The 17,958-nt window shown below is 38.2% G+C and overlaps 1 protein-coding gene across 3 annotated transcripts in view; it reads right to left on the bottom strand.

The window, feature by feature from the left end:
• Positions 1–10,075: 10,075 nt before the first annotated feature.
• CCT6B (chaperonin containing TCP1, subunit 6B (zeta 2)) overlaps positions 10,076–17,958 on the bottom strand; it is a 33,331-nt gene continuing 25,448 nt past the window's right edge. For all 3 annotated transcript variants that reach the window (XM_011968584.1, XM_011968585.1, XM_011968586.1), the window contains 4 exons: positions 14,493–14,626; positions 13,102–13,204; positions 11,121–11,193; positions 10,076–10,276 (listed from right to left, as the gene is read on the bottom strand). In XM_011968584.1, coding sequence (XP_011823974.1) covers positions 10,204–10,276; positions 11,121–11,193; positions 13,102–13,204; positions 14,493–14,626 — 383 coding nt within the window. In that variant the 3' untranslated portion in view covers positions 10,076–10,203. The remainder of the gene's footprint in view (positions 10,277–11,120; positions 11,194–13,101; positions 13,205–14,492; positions 14,627–17,958) is intronic.

Below are 17,958 nucleotides of genomic sequence, written 5' to 3'. Positions count from 1 at the left end.
TCTTTAAAGAAGGGCTAATATTTATGAAGTAGCTAAGGAGCAGGGTACTCAGGAATCCACAATTAATTCAATACTAAAAGGCTGTCTTTATGAAATGCTTAGAGCATGTTTTTGTTTTTTTCACTAAAGCCAACCAAAACACTGATATTCCAGGTTCCCATCTCTGTCCCTTTCCTATTAGCCTAAACATCAGGCCAGAAAAAGTATGATTGAAGATTAAATCTAATTCTGGCACACTTGATTTCCTCATTAAAGAGTTTAATCTAGAATAGAATAAGGAAAGCAAGACTATTTACAGAGTCACTGGGGATCTCCTTAATGATTATATCCTTGTTCCCCTAGATCTCTTTGACAATTATACAGGCAGCTGTAAAGAAAGAGTGAATGGATTGTTACAAGGCCTTAATACCTAGAGACATTAAACTGAATTATGTTCAAGAGCCAAAACCCTGGGATGGCAGTGGTATTGTGGGAGGCTGGGAGGGTAGTAATGTATGACTATGAGACACGATCAAAACATAAAGCAATAGTGATGGCACCAATAAAGTGATCGCAAAGAAATAGTTATTGTTACAGAAAGGACTGTAAAAAAAGATAGGTTAGAAACAAGCAGTTAGGAGAATGGCAGACAGGGGGATAACGATTCTTGGCTCATGATACTTTAACTGTAGCTGGGAGATTTATGAAACAATCTTAGGATAAAGTATTTTTTATTTTTAAGGGAACTGTCATGAATTTTTTATGTACTTAAAAGTTGGATATTCTCCAACAGACAGAAAAATTAGTTAAGTAATTTGCATTGATATGGTTTGGCTGTGCCCCCACCCAATCTCAACTTGAATTTTATTTCCCAGAATTCACAAGTTTTGTGGGAGGGACCCAATGGGAGGTAACTGAATCACGGGGGTCTGTCTTTCCCCTGCTATTCTCGTGATAGTAAGCCTTACAAGATCTGAAGGGTTTATTGAGGTTTCTGCTTTTCCTTCTTCCTCATTTTTCTCTTGCCACCACCATGTAAGAAGTGCTTTATGCCTCCCGTCATGATTCTGAGGCCTCCCCAACCATATGGAACTATAAGTCCAATTAAACCTCTTTTTCTTCCCAGTCTTGGGTATGTCTTTATTAGCAGTGTGAAAATAGATTAATACAGTAGATTGGTACCAGTAGGGTGGGGCATTGCTGAAAAGATACCAAAAAATGTGGAAGCAACTTTGGAACTGGGTAACAGGCAGAGTTTGGAACAGTTTGGAGGGCTCAGAAGAAGACAGTTTGGAGGGCTCAGAAGTAACAGACAGAGGTTGGAACAGTTTGGAGGGCTCAGAAGTGGGAAAGTTTGGAACATCCTAGAGACTTGTTGAATGGCTTTGACCAAAATGCTGATAATAATATGAACAATAAGGTCCAGGCTGAGGTGGTCTCAGATTGAGATGAGGAACTTGTTGGGAACTGGATCAAAGGTGACTCTTGTTATGTTTTAGCAAAGAGACTGCCAGCATTTTGCCCTGCCCTAGAGATTTGTGGAACTCTGAACTTGAGATAGATGATTTAGGCTATCTGGTGGAAGAAATTTCTAAGCAGCAAAGTATTCAAGAGGTGACCTGGGCACTGTTAAAAGCATTCAGCTTTAAATAGGAAATACAGCATAAAAGTTCATAAAATTTGCAGCCTGGCTATGTGATAGAAGAGAAAAAAACCATTTTCTGGGGAGGAATTCAAGCTGGCTATAGAAATTTGCCTAAGTAGCAAGGAGTCTAATGTTAATCCCCAAGACCATGGGGAAAATGTCCCCAGGCCATGTCAGAGCACAGCAGCCCCTCCCATCACAGACCCAGAAGCCCAGGAGGAAAAAGTGGTTTCGTGGGCCAGGCCCAGGGTCCCCATGTTGTGTGCAGTCTAGGGACTTGGTGCCTTGTGTCCCAGCTGCTCCAGACTTGGGTCAAAGGGGCCAACATAGAGCTCAGGTTGTGGTGTTAGAGGGTGGAAACCCCAAGGCTTGGGAGCTTCCATGAAGCATTGAGCCTGCAGGTACACAGAAGTCAAGAATTGAGGTTTGGGAACCTCCACCTAGATTTCAGAAGATGTATGGAAATGCCTGGATGCCCAGGCAAAAGTTTGCTGCAGGGACAGGGCCCTCTTGGAGAACCTCTGCTAGGGCGGTGTGGAAGGGAAATGTGGGGTTGGAGCCCCCACACAGAGTCCCTAACTAGGGCACTGCCTAGTGGAGCTACGAGAAGAGGGCCACTGTCCTCCAGACCCCAGAATGGTAGAGCCACCAACAACTTGTACTGTGCACCTGCAAGAGCTGCAGACACTCAACACCAGCCCATGAAAGCAGCCAGGAGGGAGGCTGTACCCTGCAAAGTCACAGGGGTGGAGCTGCCCAAGACCATGGGAACCCACCTCTTGCATCAGCATAACCTGGATATGAGACCTGAAGTCAAAGGAGATCATTTTGGAGCTTTAAAATTTGACTGTCCCACTGGATTTCAGACTTGCATGGGCCATGTAACCCCTTCGTTTTGGCAAATTTCTCCCATTTGGAATGGCTATATTTACCCAATACCTGTATACCCATTGTATCTAGGAAGTAACTAGCTTGTTTTTGATTTTACAGGCTCATAGGTGGAAGGGACTTGCCTTGTCTCAGATGAGACTCTGGACTGTGGACTTTTGAGTTAATGCTGAAATGAGTTAAGACTTTGGGGAACTGTTGGGAAGGCATGATTGGTTTTAAAATGTGAGGACATGAAATTTGGGAGGGGCCGGGGGCAGAATGATATGGTTTGGCTGTGCCCCCACCCAAATCTCAACTTGAATTGTATTTCCCAGAATTCCTATATTTTGTGGGAGGCACCTAGTGAGAGGTAATTGAATCATGGGGGCTGGTCTTTCCCACGCTATTCTTGTGATAGTAAGTCTCACAAGATCTGATGGATTTATCAGGGGTTTCTGCTTTTCCTTCTTCCTCATTTTTCTCTTGCCACTGCCATGTAAGAAGTGCCTTTTGCCTCCCACCATAATTCTGAGGCATCCCCAAACATGCGGAACTGTAAGTCCAATTAAACCTCTTTTTCTTCCCAGTCTCAGGTATGTCTTTATCAGTAGCGTGAAAATGGACTAACACATGCATTAAAAATAGATGGATCTAGCAGTTCTAGCACATAGCAGTCTTAGCTAATGTGGACCACCCTCCATCTCACCCCTAATTTACAAACATAAAAATGCTAGAGGAAATGTATGGCTCGCAACCAGATACCACTTCATACCCATTAGGATGGCTGTTATCAAAAAATAACAAATACTGGTGAGGACATAAATTAGTACCCTTGTGTACTGCTGGTGAGTATAAAAATGTAAAGAAATTCCTCAAGAAATTAAAAATAGAATTACCATGTGATCCAGCAATTCCACTTCTTGGTATATATTCAAAAGAACTGAAAGTAGAGACAAACATATTTGCACACCCATGTTCATAGCAGCATTATACATAATAACCAAAAGGTAGAAATAACCCAAGTGCCCATCAATGGATGAATAAATAAACAAAATGTGGTAGGTACATATAATGGAATATTATTCAGCCTTAGAAAGAAATTCTAGCACACACTACAATATTAATGAACCTAGACAACATTATGCTAAGTGAAATAAGCCAATCACCAAAAGACCGTATGATCCCATTCACATGAGGTACATAGAGTAGTCAAATTCATAGAGACAGAAAGTAGAATGTGATTAACAGGGGCCAGGGGGAGGGGGAAATGGGGAGTTATTGTTTAATGGGTACAGAGTTTCAGGTTTGCAAGGAAAAGAAGTACTAGAGATGGATGGTGGTGATGGTTGCACAACAATACACATGTACTTAATGCCACTGAACTATACCCTTAAAAGTGGTTAAAATGGTAAATTTCATGTTATGTATATTTTAACATTAAAATAAATAAGTAAAGAGCATACAAAACAAAAACTATATGGTTGAGCTTAAAAAAGAGAAAGGGAAATTTTCTTCCAAAGGAAGTCAAAACAGAGTGACAAACTCTGAAGGTGAACTACAGAAGCCAGAGAAAATAAGAAACTAGATTAAGATCTAGTCTAGATGTCAGGCTTTTAACACCCACACAGAAACAGGGCCACATTTGAAGGAAGGAGTTGAAGCTAAGGCCCCTAAATGAAAAAAGAGGCTTTAAAAGGCATATTTACGGAGGCCAATACAGAGGCTGGATGCACTCCACCCACTTGCCAAATGAAGTAATGGGAAAACTTGCTCTGCTCAGGATACCTATAAGAAACTGAAGCTCTAGGCCTACACCATGCTCAGGTGTGGATTGTGAAATTATACCACTTGAGGGTTTCAAAAAAAAGGTAAAAATGGTCCCATGTTTATAACTTGCCACTGAGAGTGCAAATTGGTATAAACCCTATGGAAGGGAACTTGGAAATACGTGTCATAATGACAAAGCCTGTACAATAGCAGAAAACCATGAGATAATACTTTCAAAGTGCTGAGAGAAAACAATGGGTAACTTAGTAAATTACCATTCAATAGTAAGGAGCAATAAAGACCTTTTGAGGGAAGAAAAACTAAGAGAGTATTACTATCTGGTTTACACTAGAAGGAGAAAGAATATATAGTAGTAAGAAAGAAAGTGAATCCAGATGGAAGAAGACAGTTGCAAGAAAGAGTGGTGAACAAAGAAATGAATAAACATATGGAAAGTCTAAACATCAATCGACTTTATAAAATAATAGTGATTCTCAGCCTGACCAACATGGTGAAACCCTGTCTCTACTAAAAATACAAAAATCAGCCGGGCGTGGTGGCGCACGCCTGTAATCCCAATTACTTGGGAGGCTGAGACAGAAGAATTGTTTGGATCTGGGAGGCAGAGGTTGTGGTGAGCTGAGATTGCATCACTGCCCTCCAGCCTGGGTGACAAAGCAAGACTCCAGCTCAAAAAAAAAAAAAAAAAGTGATTATTACTATAACTAATTTAAGAGATTTAAAAACAAGAAGGAACAAGAAGAGATTTAAAAACAAGAAGATTTAAAAACACGTTTAAACACAGGATGAATTACTGTATTTAAAATGTTTTAAGGACTTTGTATTGTTAGGGAGGGGCAGAGTTACTATGTTAAGTATGCAAGTTAAAATTTTTAAATTAACCCTACAGTAATAAAGATAGAATATATCATTTCCAAAACATCAGAGAGAAAAAATGGGGAGTAGACAAAATTGAATCAATCTAATTGAAGGTAGTAAAAAGAGAAAGTATTTTTTAAAAAGAAGGGTAAACAAAAAGTATCAAAATTATATGGTAGAAATAAATCTATCACTAATCATCAACAATAACTAAACTCACCAGTTAAAAGATACTGCCCAAGTGAATTTTTTAAAGTAATAAAACTGGCCAGATGCAGAGGCTTACTCCTGTAATCTCAGCACTTTGGGAGGCCAAGGCAGGAGGACTGGTCCAGCTCAGGAGTTCCAGACCAGAATAGGCAACATAGTGAAATCCCATCTCCTCTAAAAATAAAATAAAAAATAAATGAGCTGGCTGTGGTGGTGCACACCTGTAGTCTCAACTACTTGGGAGGCTAAGGCAGAAGAATCCCTTGAGCCTAGGAGATTGAGGTTGCAGTGAGTTATTAAATTAATAAAATCTAGCAATGATGTGTTTTTAGAGACACACTTAATACCTGAAAACAGAAATTTCATAAAAGGATGGGAAAACATACTAGAAAAATAGTATCATTTCCCCATCCCCTGCACCAAAATAGAGTTGGCATTGCTAGATGAATATAAAACAAAATAAGTCTTTAAGGGAAAAAGTATCATTTTATAAAGCATTTCTATAAAAATATAAAGTATCAAAACAGCCTCGAAAGGAAATAGAAAACATGAGACCTAAAATAATAAAGAATATTGAATCAGTAGTCAAAAATCTATCCCACCCATTTAAAAAAACTACTAGGCTCAGACCAAACTGTCAAGAAATAGATAACCCTCCATTTTATCGACTCAAACTTCCACAGAAAACAAAGAGTAATAATTCCTCAACTCATTTTATGAGGCTAATATGTCACTGATCTGAAAATTAGAAAAGGAAAGTAGAACAAGTAAAATTATAGGCCAACAGTGCTTATGAACAGATGTAAAAACCTAAATAAATATTAGCATTGAGTCCAGCAGTGTATAAATAGTATCATATTTCATTGAATCTAAAATGTCACTCATAAGATGCACCCATTACTTCACAGACTAAAAGAAAATGCTATCACTTCAACTATGACATAATACTTTGTCATTCATACATTTTTTATATTTACTGTAAGAGCTTTTTAAACTTATACATACAACTTTTTATCATATCATTCCTATGCATTAATAACATAGGCAAAATAAATAAGGTAAGATACTCTTAAGACTTCATAATCAAGAGTCCAACTCTTCTAAATCACTTTTCAACTTAGAGTCTCTGACACTCATTGTCACCATCAAGAAGTGGTAATGCAACATTTCATGAAAAAGTCTCTACGACTATCTCTGGTATTTTCTTCTAAGCCATTGACACATATTCTGAAAGTTTTGATATTGAAGATTTTTTTCTTCAACTTACTGGAACATGACATTGTAGTACAGAAACATGCTGAAGGCCAGGTGGGGCGGCCTCCACCTGCAATCTCAACACTTGGGGAGGCTAAGATGGGAGGATCACTTGAGGCCAGGTACCTGTTCAAGACCAGCCTGGGCAACACAGTGAGGCCCCATCTCTACATATATACATACATACATACACACACACACACATACATATATACATACAAACAAGAAATATACTTGAATATGTCCTGCTTAGATTTTATAAGTATAAGCATAGATTGCAAATCCCACTTGTTGTAAACAAAACTTTTAAAATACATTATATATATATATATCACTTATTATATCAGTCCAGATTCAGAAACTTGTGATAAGGCAGTTCCAGATAGTTTCATTTCACCTGTAAACTGTGTCACTTTGACTGATATTGTAATTTTCAAATATATAATATGTTTACAGATGTGCCCTGCATTAATGTTCCTATTTGGGTTTTTGTTGAGTCTTCTGTCTGCTTGCCAAAACCTAGGATGCTTCAGGCCCACGTACAATCAAAAGCAGAGGCATCCTGGAGCGTTACAGCATTGAACTAAGTGGAAAATGCAATATAGCACATAACTGAAGTGAAAAAAGGCTGTATTTTTGTGTTTTTTTTTAAATAAAAGTTTGTGTAACTTTTTTTGTAAAAAAGAAATACACTGGAATACTCCAAAACTGCTAAAATGAATGAATAGATAAATCTCAAAACTATTAAGTGGGAAATAAAAGCACAAAAGTATATCTACAGAGCGATACAATTTATACATTTTAAAAACCCAAGAAAAGGCTGGTTACTCACACCTGTAATCCCACCACTTTGAGAGGCCGAGGCAGGGGGACTGCTTGAGGCCAGGAGTTCAAGAACAGCCTAGGCAACATAACAGACCCCATCTCCACAAAAATAAATAAATAAATAAATAAATAAATAAATAAATAAATAAATAAATAATAAAAAGAAAGGAAAAAAAGAAAAAAAGAAAAATTCACCAGTTAGCTAGGTGTGGTGTCATGTGCTTATAGTCTTAGCTACTCAGGAGGCTGAGGTGAGAGGATTGCTTGAGCCCAGAAGTTTGAGGCTGCAGTGAGCTGATTATGCCACTGCATTCCAGCCTGGGTGACAGAGTGATGCCCTGTCTCTAAATAAATTAAATAAATAAATACCACAAACGAATTTTTTATGTTGTCACAGGTATGCAAAAGAATAAAGAATGGCCAGGCACAGTGGCTCACTCCTGCAATCCCAGCACTTTGGGAGGCCGAGGTAGGTGGATCATCTGAGGTCAGGAGTTCAAGACCAATCTGGCAAACATGGTGAAACTCTGTCTCTACTAAAAATACAAAAGATTAGCCAGGCGTGGTGGCAGGCACCTGTAATCCCAGCTACTCGGGAGCCTGAAGCTGGAGAATCGCTTGAACCTGGGAGGTGGAGGTTGCAACGAGCCGCGATTGTACCACTGTACTCCAGTCTGAGCAGTGAAACTGTCTCAAAAAAAAAAACAACAATAAAAAAAAAAAAAAAGAGTGGGAAAAATAAAAGTACATAGGCAATAAAGATCACCTCTAGGGAGGAAGGGTGGAAAAAGCATGATGGGGAGTGGGTGGGGAAAGCGGCATCTTAACATTTTGTACTTTGGTATTTCTTTAAAGAAAATCTGGCTGGGTACAGTGGCTCAGGCCTGTAATCCCAAAACTTTGGGAGGCCGAGGCAGGCAGATCACTTAAGGTCAGGAGTTTGAGATCAGCCTGGCCAACATGGCAAAACCCCATCTCTGCCAAAAATGTAAAATTAGCCAGGCATGGTGGCGGGCTCCTGTAATCCCACCTACTCGGGAGGCTGAGGTAGGAGAATCGCTTGAATCCGGAAGGTGGAGGTTGCAGTGAGTCGAGATGGTGCCACTGCACTCTAGCCTGGGTGGCAGGAGGGAGACTCTGCCTCAAAAAAAAAAAAAAGAAAAGAAAAGAAAAGAAAATCTGAAACAAATATGGCAAAATGTTACTATTTGTTAAAGCTAGGTGGAGGGTACAAACGTGTTTATTATATTACTTTCTGTCTTTTTTGGTATATTTTAAATATTTCAAAATTTAAACAATATTACACAGAAAAGATACGGCCATATGCATGGCATGCCCATTTTAAAAGGCCTATTCTATAGGATAAAGACAAGTTTAAAAAGGAGATCTTTCTTTATAACAGCAAAAAAAATTGAAAACAGAATTAGTAAAATAAATTGTGGTATAACCATACAATGCAATGCCGTGTAAACATACATAAGTGATGGTTCAGAAGTCTGAATACTGGACCAGGTGTGCTGGCTCATGCCTGTAATCCAAGTACTTTGGGAGGCTGAGGCAGGCATATTGCCAAAGCTCAGGAGTTCGAGACCTGCCTAGTCAACATGGTGAAACCCCTTCTCTACTAAAAATACAAAAATTAGTCAGGTGTGGTAGTGTGCACCTGTAATCTCAGCTACTAAGGAGGCTAAGGCAGGAGAGTCACTTGAGCCTAGGAGGCAAGAGTTGCAATGAGCCAAGATCATGCCACTGCACTCCAGCCTGGGTGACAGAGTAAGACTCCATCTCAAAAAAAAAAGAAGAAGAAGAAGAAGTCTGAATACTGACTTAGAAAGATGTTGATAGCATATTAAGTGGAAAAAAACAGGCTATAAAATCATAGGTTCTCAACTAGGGCATTAAATGGTTAAAGGAACCTTCTCCTACATGCACAAACAGGCCAAAGTTCCATTAATGCACCTGCCATATTTTAGTCTCTTATCAACTAACATCCATGGAAAGAAGTTAACCACAAGAACTCTAATAACAATAAAAAGCATAATAGATTAATTCTAGAGTTTCAAACAAGAAAGATATTGCTATAATATCCACACTGAACAGTTGTATTATGAGCCAAAAACAATTATTTCCCACTGCTGGTGTCAACAATTCTCCTCTTTCCAGATGAGACCTGTTCTACCTCACCATCTAGTCAGAGAGCTACCAGAGCTAGCACAGTAGCATAAATTGTTGATCATATATACAAAAAAAAAAGCCAGGTAAAATATAAGAAATGATATCCAAAATAAATTGAGTCAGACATTATAAACAATGTAACCCAAAGCTACATGCCATATTTACAAGAGGAAAGAGTGGCAGCAAGACGTCACTGAAAGAATTTTGAGAGAAAATGAAACATTTTGACCTACTACATTTATACCCTCTGATAAACTGGAAATTTACTTGGGTGTACTAAAACCTCTATTTTGTTAATTAAAACTTGCCAAAAGGTCTAAGAATCATAAAGATCCTATGCTATAACAGCTGCAGTAGCATACAACAAAGGGTGGGGAGTTAGGACTCCTGGGGAAATATTTCAATTATTATTCCTTTACTGTAAAAGTATTTCTTGTGTTCTTTATACCTTGATGAAATATTTTTTGAGACTGTTAAGATCCAAAAGATATAAACTGCATTTATTGTGTAGAAATTCAGAATGGCTCAGGCTACACAATAGTAGTCAGATGTAAAGTGTACTAAATTTCATCTTCTAGAAGGGTTGATTTTGAATTCAATCATCCTTTGAGAGAAGACATCCCAGCTCGCATAATTTCATCAACCAGGAGAATGTTGGTGGCAATCACTGTGCTAAGGAAAAAGATGAGAGGGTGAGTAAAGCCTACTAACCCACTCTTAGCTTTTTTCTCCAGCAATCTTTACCTATGTAGGGTACTTTAACGATGTTTGTATGATATTTTATGAGACAAGGCTGTTATAAATACAAATACAAATGTCACCGTTTTTTGTTTTTGTTTTTTTTCCAAGATGGAGTTTCACTCTTGTTGCCCAGGCTGGAGTTCAATGGCGAGACCTCAGCTCATTGCAACTTCTGACTCCCACGTTCAAGCAATTCTCCCACCTCAGCCTCCCGAGTAGCTGGGATTACAGGTACCTGCCGCCATGCCTGGCTAATTTTTGTATTTTTAGTAGAGATGGGGTTTCACCATGTTTGCCAGGCTGGTCTTGAACTCCTGACCTCAGGTGATTCACCTGCCTCAGCCTCCCAAAGTGCTGGGATTACGGGTGTGAGCCACTGCACTGGCCCAAATGTCACCCTTTGTATTATAATTTAAACTCCTTTGCTGATAAGGTGCATTCCTGATTTATATTCCAGCAAAATTGAGCTCATTTTTACAATATCATTTGATTTTCTCCATCATGCATGTGCTACTATTTCAGTAAATTTCCCCTTTTCTTTCCCCCTCAAATAGTAAGATTAATTTTTCTTATAACTTAACACTGCTAGACTTAAAATATAAAAGGGACTATGGACTATAAAATGACAGAAGCTAGTCCTAATAACAATACCATACCTTTCAAACACTTGACAATTTTTCCACTGTACAATGACAAAAATAATAGAAACATTTTCATCTTAATATTATCAGTTATAACTCTACAGGTCTTTCACTTTATGTTCACATGAACTTACCAAGAGTGAAGAAGTTGCTTTTTTACACAATAATTATCCCAAACTCCTGCATCTGCTGCTACCATTGGCTCACCTGAAAAGTAAAAGCAATTTTAATACCAAAATCTTACTATTTTCTATTAATATTAATTGATATCTTCTAAAAATATTTAATACACTACACCAAAACTACTTTTGTCAAGGTCATCAATGACCTCCGTATTATTAAATCCAATGGTTGATTCTCAGGCCTCATCTATCAGTATTTAACACAGTTGATCACACTCTCCGGCCTACTCTTTGTTATCTTCCAGGATACCACACTCCTCTGGTTTTCTTTCTTTTGCACTAGTGGCTCCTTTTCTGATTACTTTGCTGGTTCTTCCTCTTCCTCTCTCACCTCTTAATGTTGGAGTACCCAAAAGTTCAGTCCTAGCCTCTTTTCTCTCTACCCTTAATCCCTAGGTGATCTCATCCAGACTTTTAGATTTAAACCATACATATCTGATGACTCTCAAGGTTTTTTGGGTGTTTTTGTTTTTTGTTTTCTTTTTTCTTTTTTTTTGGTGTTTTGTTTTTGTTTTTGAGACAGAGATCTTGCTCGGTCACTCAGGCTGGAGTGCAGTGGTGTAATCTTGGCTCCCTGCAACCTCTGCCTCCTGGGTTCAAGCAATTCTCCTGCCTCAGCCTCCCAAGTAGCTGGGATTTCAGGTGCCTGCCACCATCCCCGGCTAATTTTTGCATTTTCAGTAGAGATGGGGTTTCACCATGTTGGCCAGCCTGGTCTTGAACTCCTGACCTTAAGTGATCCACCCACCTTGGCCTCCCAGAGTGCTGGAATTACAAGCATGAGCCATTGCACCCAGCCTGACTCTCAAGTTTTAATCTCCAACCCAGATCTCTTCCTTGAATTCCAGACCCATATATCCAACTTTTTTAATTAAAAGATTACAGATGCTTCAACCTTGACTCTGCCAAACCTGAATGTTAATATCCTCTCACCCACAACCTGCTCCAGCCAGTCTTCTCCACCACAGTTGATTGCAACTCCAACCTTCTACTTATTCAGCTGACTTCTCTACAGAGTGGAGAGTGGCCAGAGTGATTCTCTTAAAACAGAATTAGGCCATGTGCCTGGCCAACATGGTGAAACCCTGTCTCCACTAAAAATACAAAAATTAGCCAGGCGTGGCAGCAGACACCTATATTCCCAGCTACTCCGGAGGCTGAGGGAGAATTGCTTGAACCCGGGAGGCAGAGGTTGCAGTGAACCGAGATGGCGCCACTGCACTCCATAGCATGGGAGACAGAATGAGACTGCCTCATAAATTAATTAATTAGGCCATGTCACACCTCTGCTCAAAATTGCTCCCTGCTCCTCTAAAGTAAAAGCCAAAGTTCTGAGCTGGGCCAAATGCCCCTGTATGATCTGACCTTCTGTCACCTCTCTCACCTCCTTCCTCAAAAACATCAGACACTGGCTTTTCCACTGGCTGTTCTCTTTCCCTAGAACACTTAACTCCAGTTGCCTACATGGCTGATTTCCTCATTTCCTTCCACTTTTTTTCAACAGACATCTTGATGATGCCTACCATGACCAACCTCTTTAAGCTGCCGTTCTCTTTCCACCCTCCTGTACTAGTGTTCATGATCATTGGTAAACCACTCTTTTTTTCATATAATTCATTTCTTTCTAAGATGCTGAAGGAGTTTATTTATTAAAGTTATTATTTACTGCCTACCTTCTCCCACTACAACATAAGCTCCCAGGGGCAGATTTTTTGTCTGTTTTGTTCTGTGTGAAGCCCAAGAGGAAAACAAGCACTCAATAACTATTTCTCAAATGAATGAACATTTTTTAAGAAGCTCAAAAATAAACTAAAGGCATCCAAAATTTAAATATTAAAGTTACCCAAATCTCTACTTCTTTACTATAAGATCTGGGTAACTAAAGAATAGCCTCCTTCTTTATTAAGCAGCTAATTTTCCTTCCCTTTCTTACCTGTATTCAAATCTATGCCCACAAGTTGTTTTGACTCGACATGCTCAGCCTGAACTTTTACTAGTGTTTCCTGTGGGTCATAACCAGCATTCTGAGCAAGAACCTTTAGGAATAAAAATAATAATAAATATATATGCATAATACCTTCACATATCTCAAATATCAAAATACTCTTTACTCTTGTAAAAACACATCTATAACATGGCAATCATCTCCTTTTGAAAAATTCCACTTTCAATCTAAATCAAATTATTATTTCATCTATCTAGTACTTTTTATATTTAAACATTGCCCCTATGCACATCACAGTAAATTCTGAGGACATCAGAGTTCCCCCATTTCCACTCTACTACATTAATTTCCCTCCTTGCAAAAGGTGTTTGTGTTTTTTTTTTAGTGTGGAAGGAAGTAGAATGATATTGTTGTTTCCTCTAGTGCTGCTAGTCACATGCCCTCCAATTCTTCATAGGCACTTGCTAAGGAAACCAGAATATTTGCAGCACCTTTGTGCCCCTCATCTTCATGAGGAGAGTCACGACCTGTGGTAACAGGGTTGGAGATACCCGCACTCCAAACCAGGCTCATTTCCAAGTGGTCCCAAATCACCAGCTGATGAGGAAAAAGGTACCACCAGTGTACACTGGGGTTACCAATTTCTGTCAACAACAAGATCATACTGACTTTGCTACTCTGGGGAAAGAAAAAATAGAAATCTAATTCACAAAGATTTCACAAATTATGAAAAATTTTAATAAAAATTAGCAAAGAGATTTTGCTGGCGTTGTTAATAATGTTTTAATTCACGGTAACAGCATCTTTGAAGTAATTTTACTATATTTCTAAGGTGGTTTGAAACCAATTAAGGCAAGGAGAAAGGAATGGTTGCTTTCTGTTCTTAGGTTGCCACATGGAAAAATTCTGTTTTCTCTTTTTCTAGGAATTAAAATGATGATGACAAATGTAAGGTTGTATCTAGGAATGCTAAATAGCCTCAAGCCCTCGCTCTCCACAATTTAAATTGATTACATTTGGATACCACTAACAAAACAAAGATGTACCATAAAATCTAACTAAATTTTAAATTCTAAACTTTTTCATTATGATTAATCATGAGTCATTTCTGAAGGAAATATTTGGAGCTGCTTTAATTTTTGGAACTCAGAGAAAGAAGCAAGGGGGTAAGTTGGCTATTTCATGAGATTGTGCAAGGATTCTGGGCTGTTATCCCAAAAGTTTCCCTGCTTTAGTTGTAAAATATCTAAGAGAAAACTGTGTAAGGAAATGCATATAAATACCTGTCTACTCCATTAACTATCAGATAATATGGGCAATTTGTAATTAAACACCTTTATGTCTAACCAGTTGTTATTTGGCCGAAAGGGTAGTTGTACCTTGGGAATAATGAGTAAGGCATCAGCAAAAGCCTGGACTCCAAGACGAGCTCTTCCTTTTATACTGTTCTTATATGTAACGAGAGCTTCAGCCATTGCCACTTCAATTGCACCAGCTCCAGGAACCATACAACCTATTGGAGAGAAAAAATATGATTGGCAAGACATGCCATAAAGACCAAAAAAGAGAGAGAGAGAGAGAGAGAGAGAAAAGCAATTCACTATTTAAGTGTGTTGTATTATCTACAAAAACCAAATAAATTGCACAGCTTAGTAATTACTCAGTTATCTTATGAAACATCCTGAAGTTATATGTCATTAAATAAATAGGCATAGTACAGATAACTGGCTGCAAATAGCGTATTTCACTGCTTATCCTCTGGTAAACAAGAATAATTTCTTTTTACCTTCATCTTACTCTTTTATAACTACTTTTTTTTTTTTTTCTGAGATGGAGTTTTACTCTGTCACCTAGGTTGGACGTGTAGTGGCACGATCTCGGCTCACTCCAACCTCTGCCTCCCAGGTTCAAGCGATCCTCCTACCTCAGCCTTCTAAGTAGCTGGAATTGCAGGCGTGCACCACCACACCCAGCTAATTTTTGTATTTTTAATAGATACCGGGGGGTGGGGGGGGGGCGGGCACCATGTTGGCCAGGCTGGTCTTGAACTCCTGACCTCAAGTGATCCACCCACCTCCGTCTCCCAAAATGCTGGGATTACAGGCATAAGCCACCACACCCGGCCTTATGACTACTTTTAAGAGGTAGTTATTTATAATTTATATTGACAGGTAACTGATTACAATATCTGACATGAAAATTTGTTAGGCCAAGATAATTTGTCCCTAGTTTTTGATAGGGAATTCTTGGAACTCAATGAAGTATTTGTTTTTGGTGCTGGAGCACAACTTAAACTGCTATCTAAGAAAAAAATTAAGTGGTATTATTATTCTAAAGCAAGAGTTTTGGTTAAACACATCAAATTTCACATCAGGATATGACTTTTATATCTGCTACTTGTATGGTTTCATAAAGTTTATGACTCTTATTTAAATCAGCAAACTTGCTTTAAAACAAAACAATACGAAAACAATCTCCCCTTTTATCTCACATCATTTTAAAATTACTACCCCCTTTCTCGGCTTCACTTCACAATGTAACTGCTCAGAGCTGTTTACCCACCAGATTATTACATCATTACCTCCCATTCACATTTTTTAAAAGTTCCTTGTTAAATACAGAATATACTCAAAAGAATATTTATATGTGTAAGATATAAAGAATAAATGTACAAATAAACAAATATATCCATGTACCTACCACCCAGCTTAAGAAAGAGATTACTAGAACCTTTGAATATTTCCCTGATCCCATTCCCTGTGAAAACACAACATATCAAAATTTTAGCATCCCTAAAGCAGTAAAGAGAAATTTATATCACGAAATACCTATATTAGGAATGGAGAAAGTTCTCAAATGAATGACCCCAGTTTCCACCTTAAGAAACTAGAAAAGGGCAGGGTCTGGTGGCTCATTCCTTTAATCCCAGCACTTTGGGAGGCCAAGGCAGATAGATCACTTGAGCCCAGAAATTCAATATCAGCCTGGGCAACACAGTGAGACTCCATCTCTATAAAAAACACAACAATTAGCCAGGTGTGGTGGCACACACCTGTAATCCCAGCTACTTAGGAATCTAAGGTGGGAGGACTGCCTGAGCCTGGGAATTCAAGGCTGCAGTGAGCCGTGACCATGCCACTGTACTCCAGCCTAGGCGACAGATCGAGACTCTGTTTCAAAAAGAAAAAAAAAAAAAACTAGAAAAGGAAGCACAAATGAAACCTAATATAAGTAAAAGAAAGGAAATAATTAGAATGAAAGTGGAAATTAATCAAATGATAAATGTCAGAAATGAGAAAAGTTACATCACTACAGATTCTACAGACATTAAAAAGAGTAATAAATGAATATGATGATCGACTTTATGACAATGAAGTTGAAGCTGTAGATCAGAAGTTAGTACTTTCTGCAAAAGGCCAGTTAATATTTTTCAGGCCATACCATTTCTTTTGCAACTATTCAACTCTGCCACTGTAACACAAAAATAGCCATAGATAATACATAGACAAATGAGTATGGCCACATTCCAATAAAACTTTATTTTCCAAAATAGGCAGCAAACCAGATTTAGCTCATAGATAGTAGTTGATGATCTTAACTTAGATGAAGTGGACAAATTCTTGAAAGACTACAAACCACTAAAGCTCACTCAAAAAAAACAAAACCCTTTATAGCCCTATGTCTATTAAAAAAAATTGAATGTGTCATTAAAAGCTTTCCCACAAAGAAAACTCCAAGGATCAGATGGCTTTATTGACAGACTACCAAACATTTAAGAAAGAAATAATACAAATAATACCAATTCTCCACAACAACTTAACATTTTCAGAAATTTGAACAAGAAAAACTTTCCAATTCACTCTATGAGTACAGCATTGTTCTAACATCAAAAAAGATAAAAGCATTACAAGAAAAAATATACACAGACCAATACTCCTTATGAATACAGATGTAAAAATTCTTAAAAAAATTTTAGCCAATTAAATCAAATAATACATTAAAAGGAGAATACACATAGTAGCATTATTCACAATAGTCAAAAGGTAAATGGAACACGTTTCCAATAACAAATAAAATGTGATATATACATACAATAGAATATTATTCAATGGTAAAAAGGAAAGAAATTCTGGCACATGCTACAACATGAATGAACTTTGATGACACTATGCAAAGTGAAATAAGCCAGACAAAGGACAAAAACTGCATGATTCCAATTATATGAGATACATAGAGTAAACTCACAGAGACAGAAAGTAGAATGTTGGTTACCCAGGGCTGGGGAGGTGGGTAGGGAATGAAGAGTTATTGTTTAATGGGTACAGAGTTTCAGTTTTGCAAGGGAAAAAAGTTCTGGAGATGGGTGGTGATAATGGTTACACAACAATGTGAATGCACTTACTAACACTGAACTGTAAACTTAAAAATTGTTAAATTGCAAATTTTATGTTATGTATATTTACCACAGTTTAAAAAATAATTTTAAAAAATGTAATTCATTAATTTTTTAAAAAGTAAAATGCATTATAACTAAGTATGGTTTATCCCAAGAATGCAAAGTTTGACATTTGAACCAATCAATGTAATTTACTGCATTAAAAAACTAAATGAGGGCTGGGTGCAGTGGCTCACACTTGTAATCCCAGAACTTTGGGAGGCCAAGGCAAGCAGATCACCTGAGGTCAGGAGTTCATGATCAGCCAGGCCAACATGGTGAAACTCCATTTCTACTAAAACATACAAAAATTACCTTGGCATGGTGGTGCGTGCCTGTAATTCCACCTACTCAGGAGGCTGACACAGGAGAATCGCTTGAACCTGGGAAGCAGAGGTTGCAGTGAGCCA

This window comes from Mandrillus leucophaeus, unplaced genomic scaffold (genome assembly GCF_000951045.1).
Source record: "Mandrillus leucophaeus isolate KB7577 unplaced genomic scaffold, Mleu.le_1.0 Scaffold849, whole genome shotgun sequence".
Taxonomy (NCBI): Eukaryota; Metazoa; Chordata; class Mammalia; order Primates; family Cercopithecidae; genus Mandrillus; species Mandrillus leucophaeus.
Note: the sequence above shows the minus strand (reverse complement) of the source record. Positions and strands in the feature narration are given on the sequence as shown.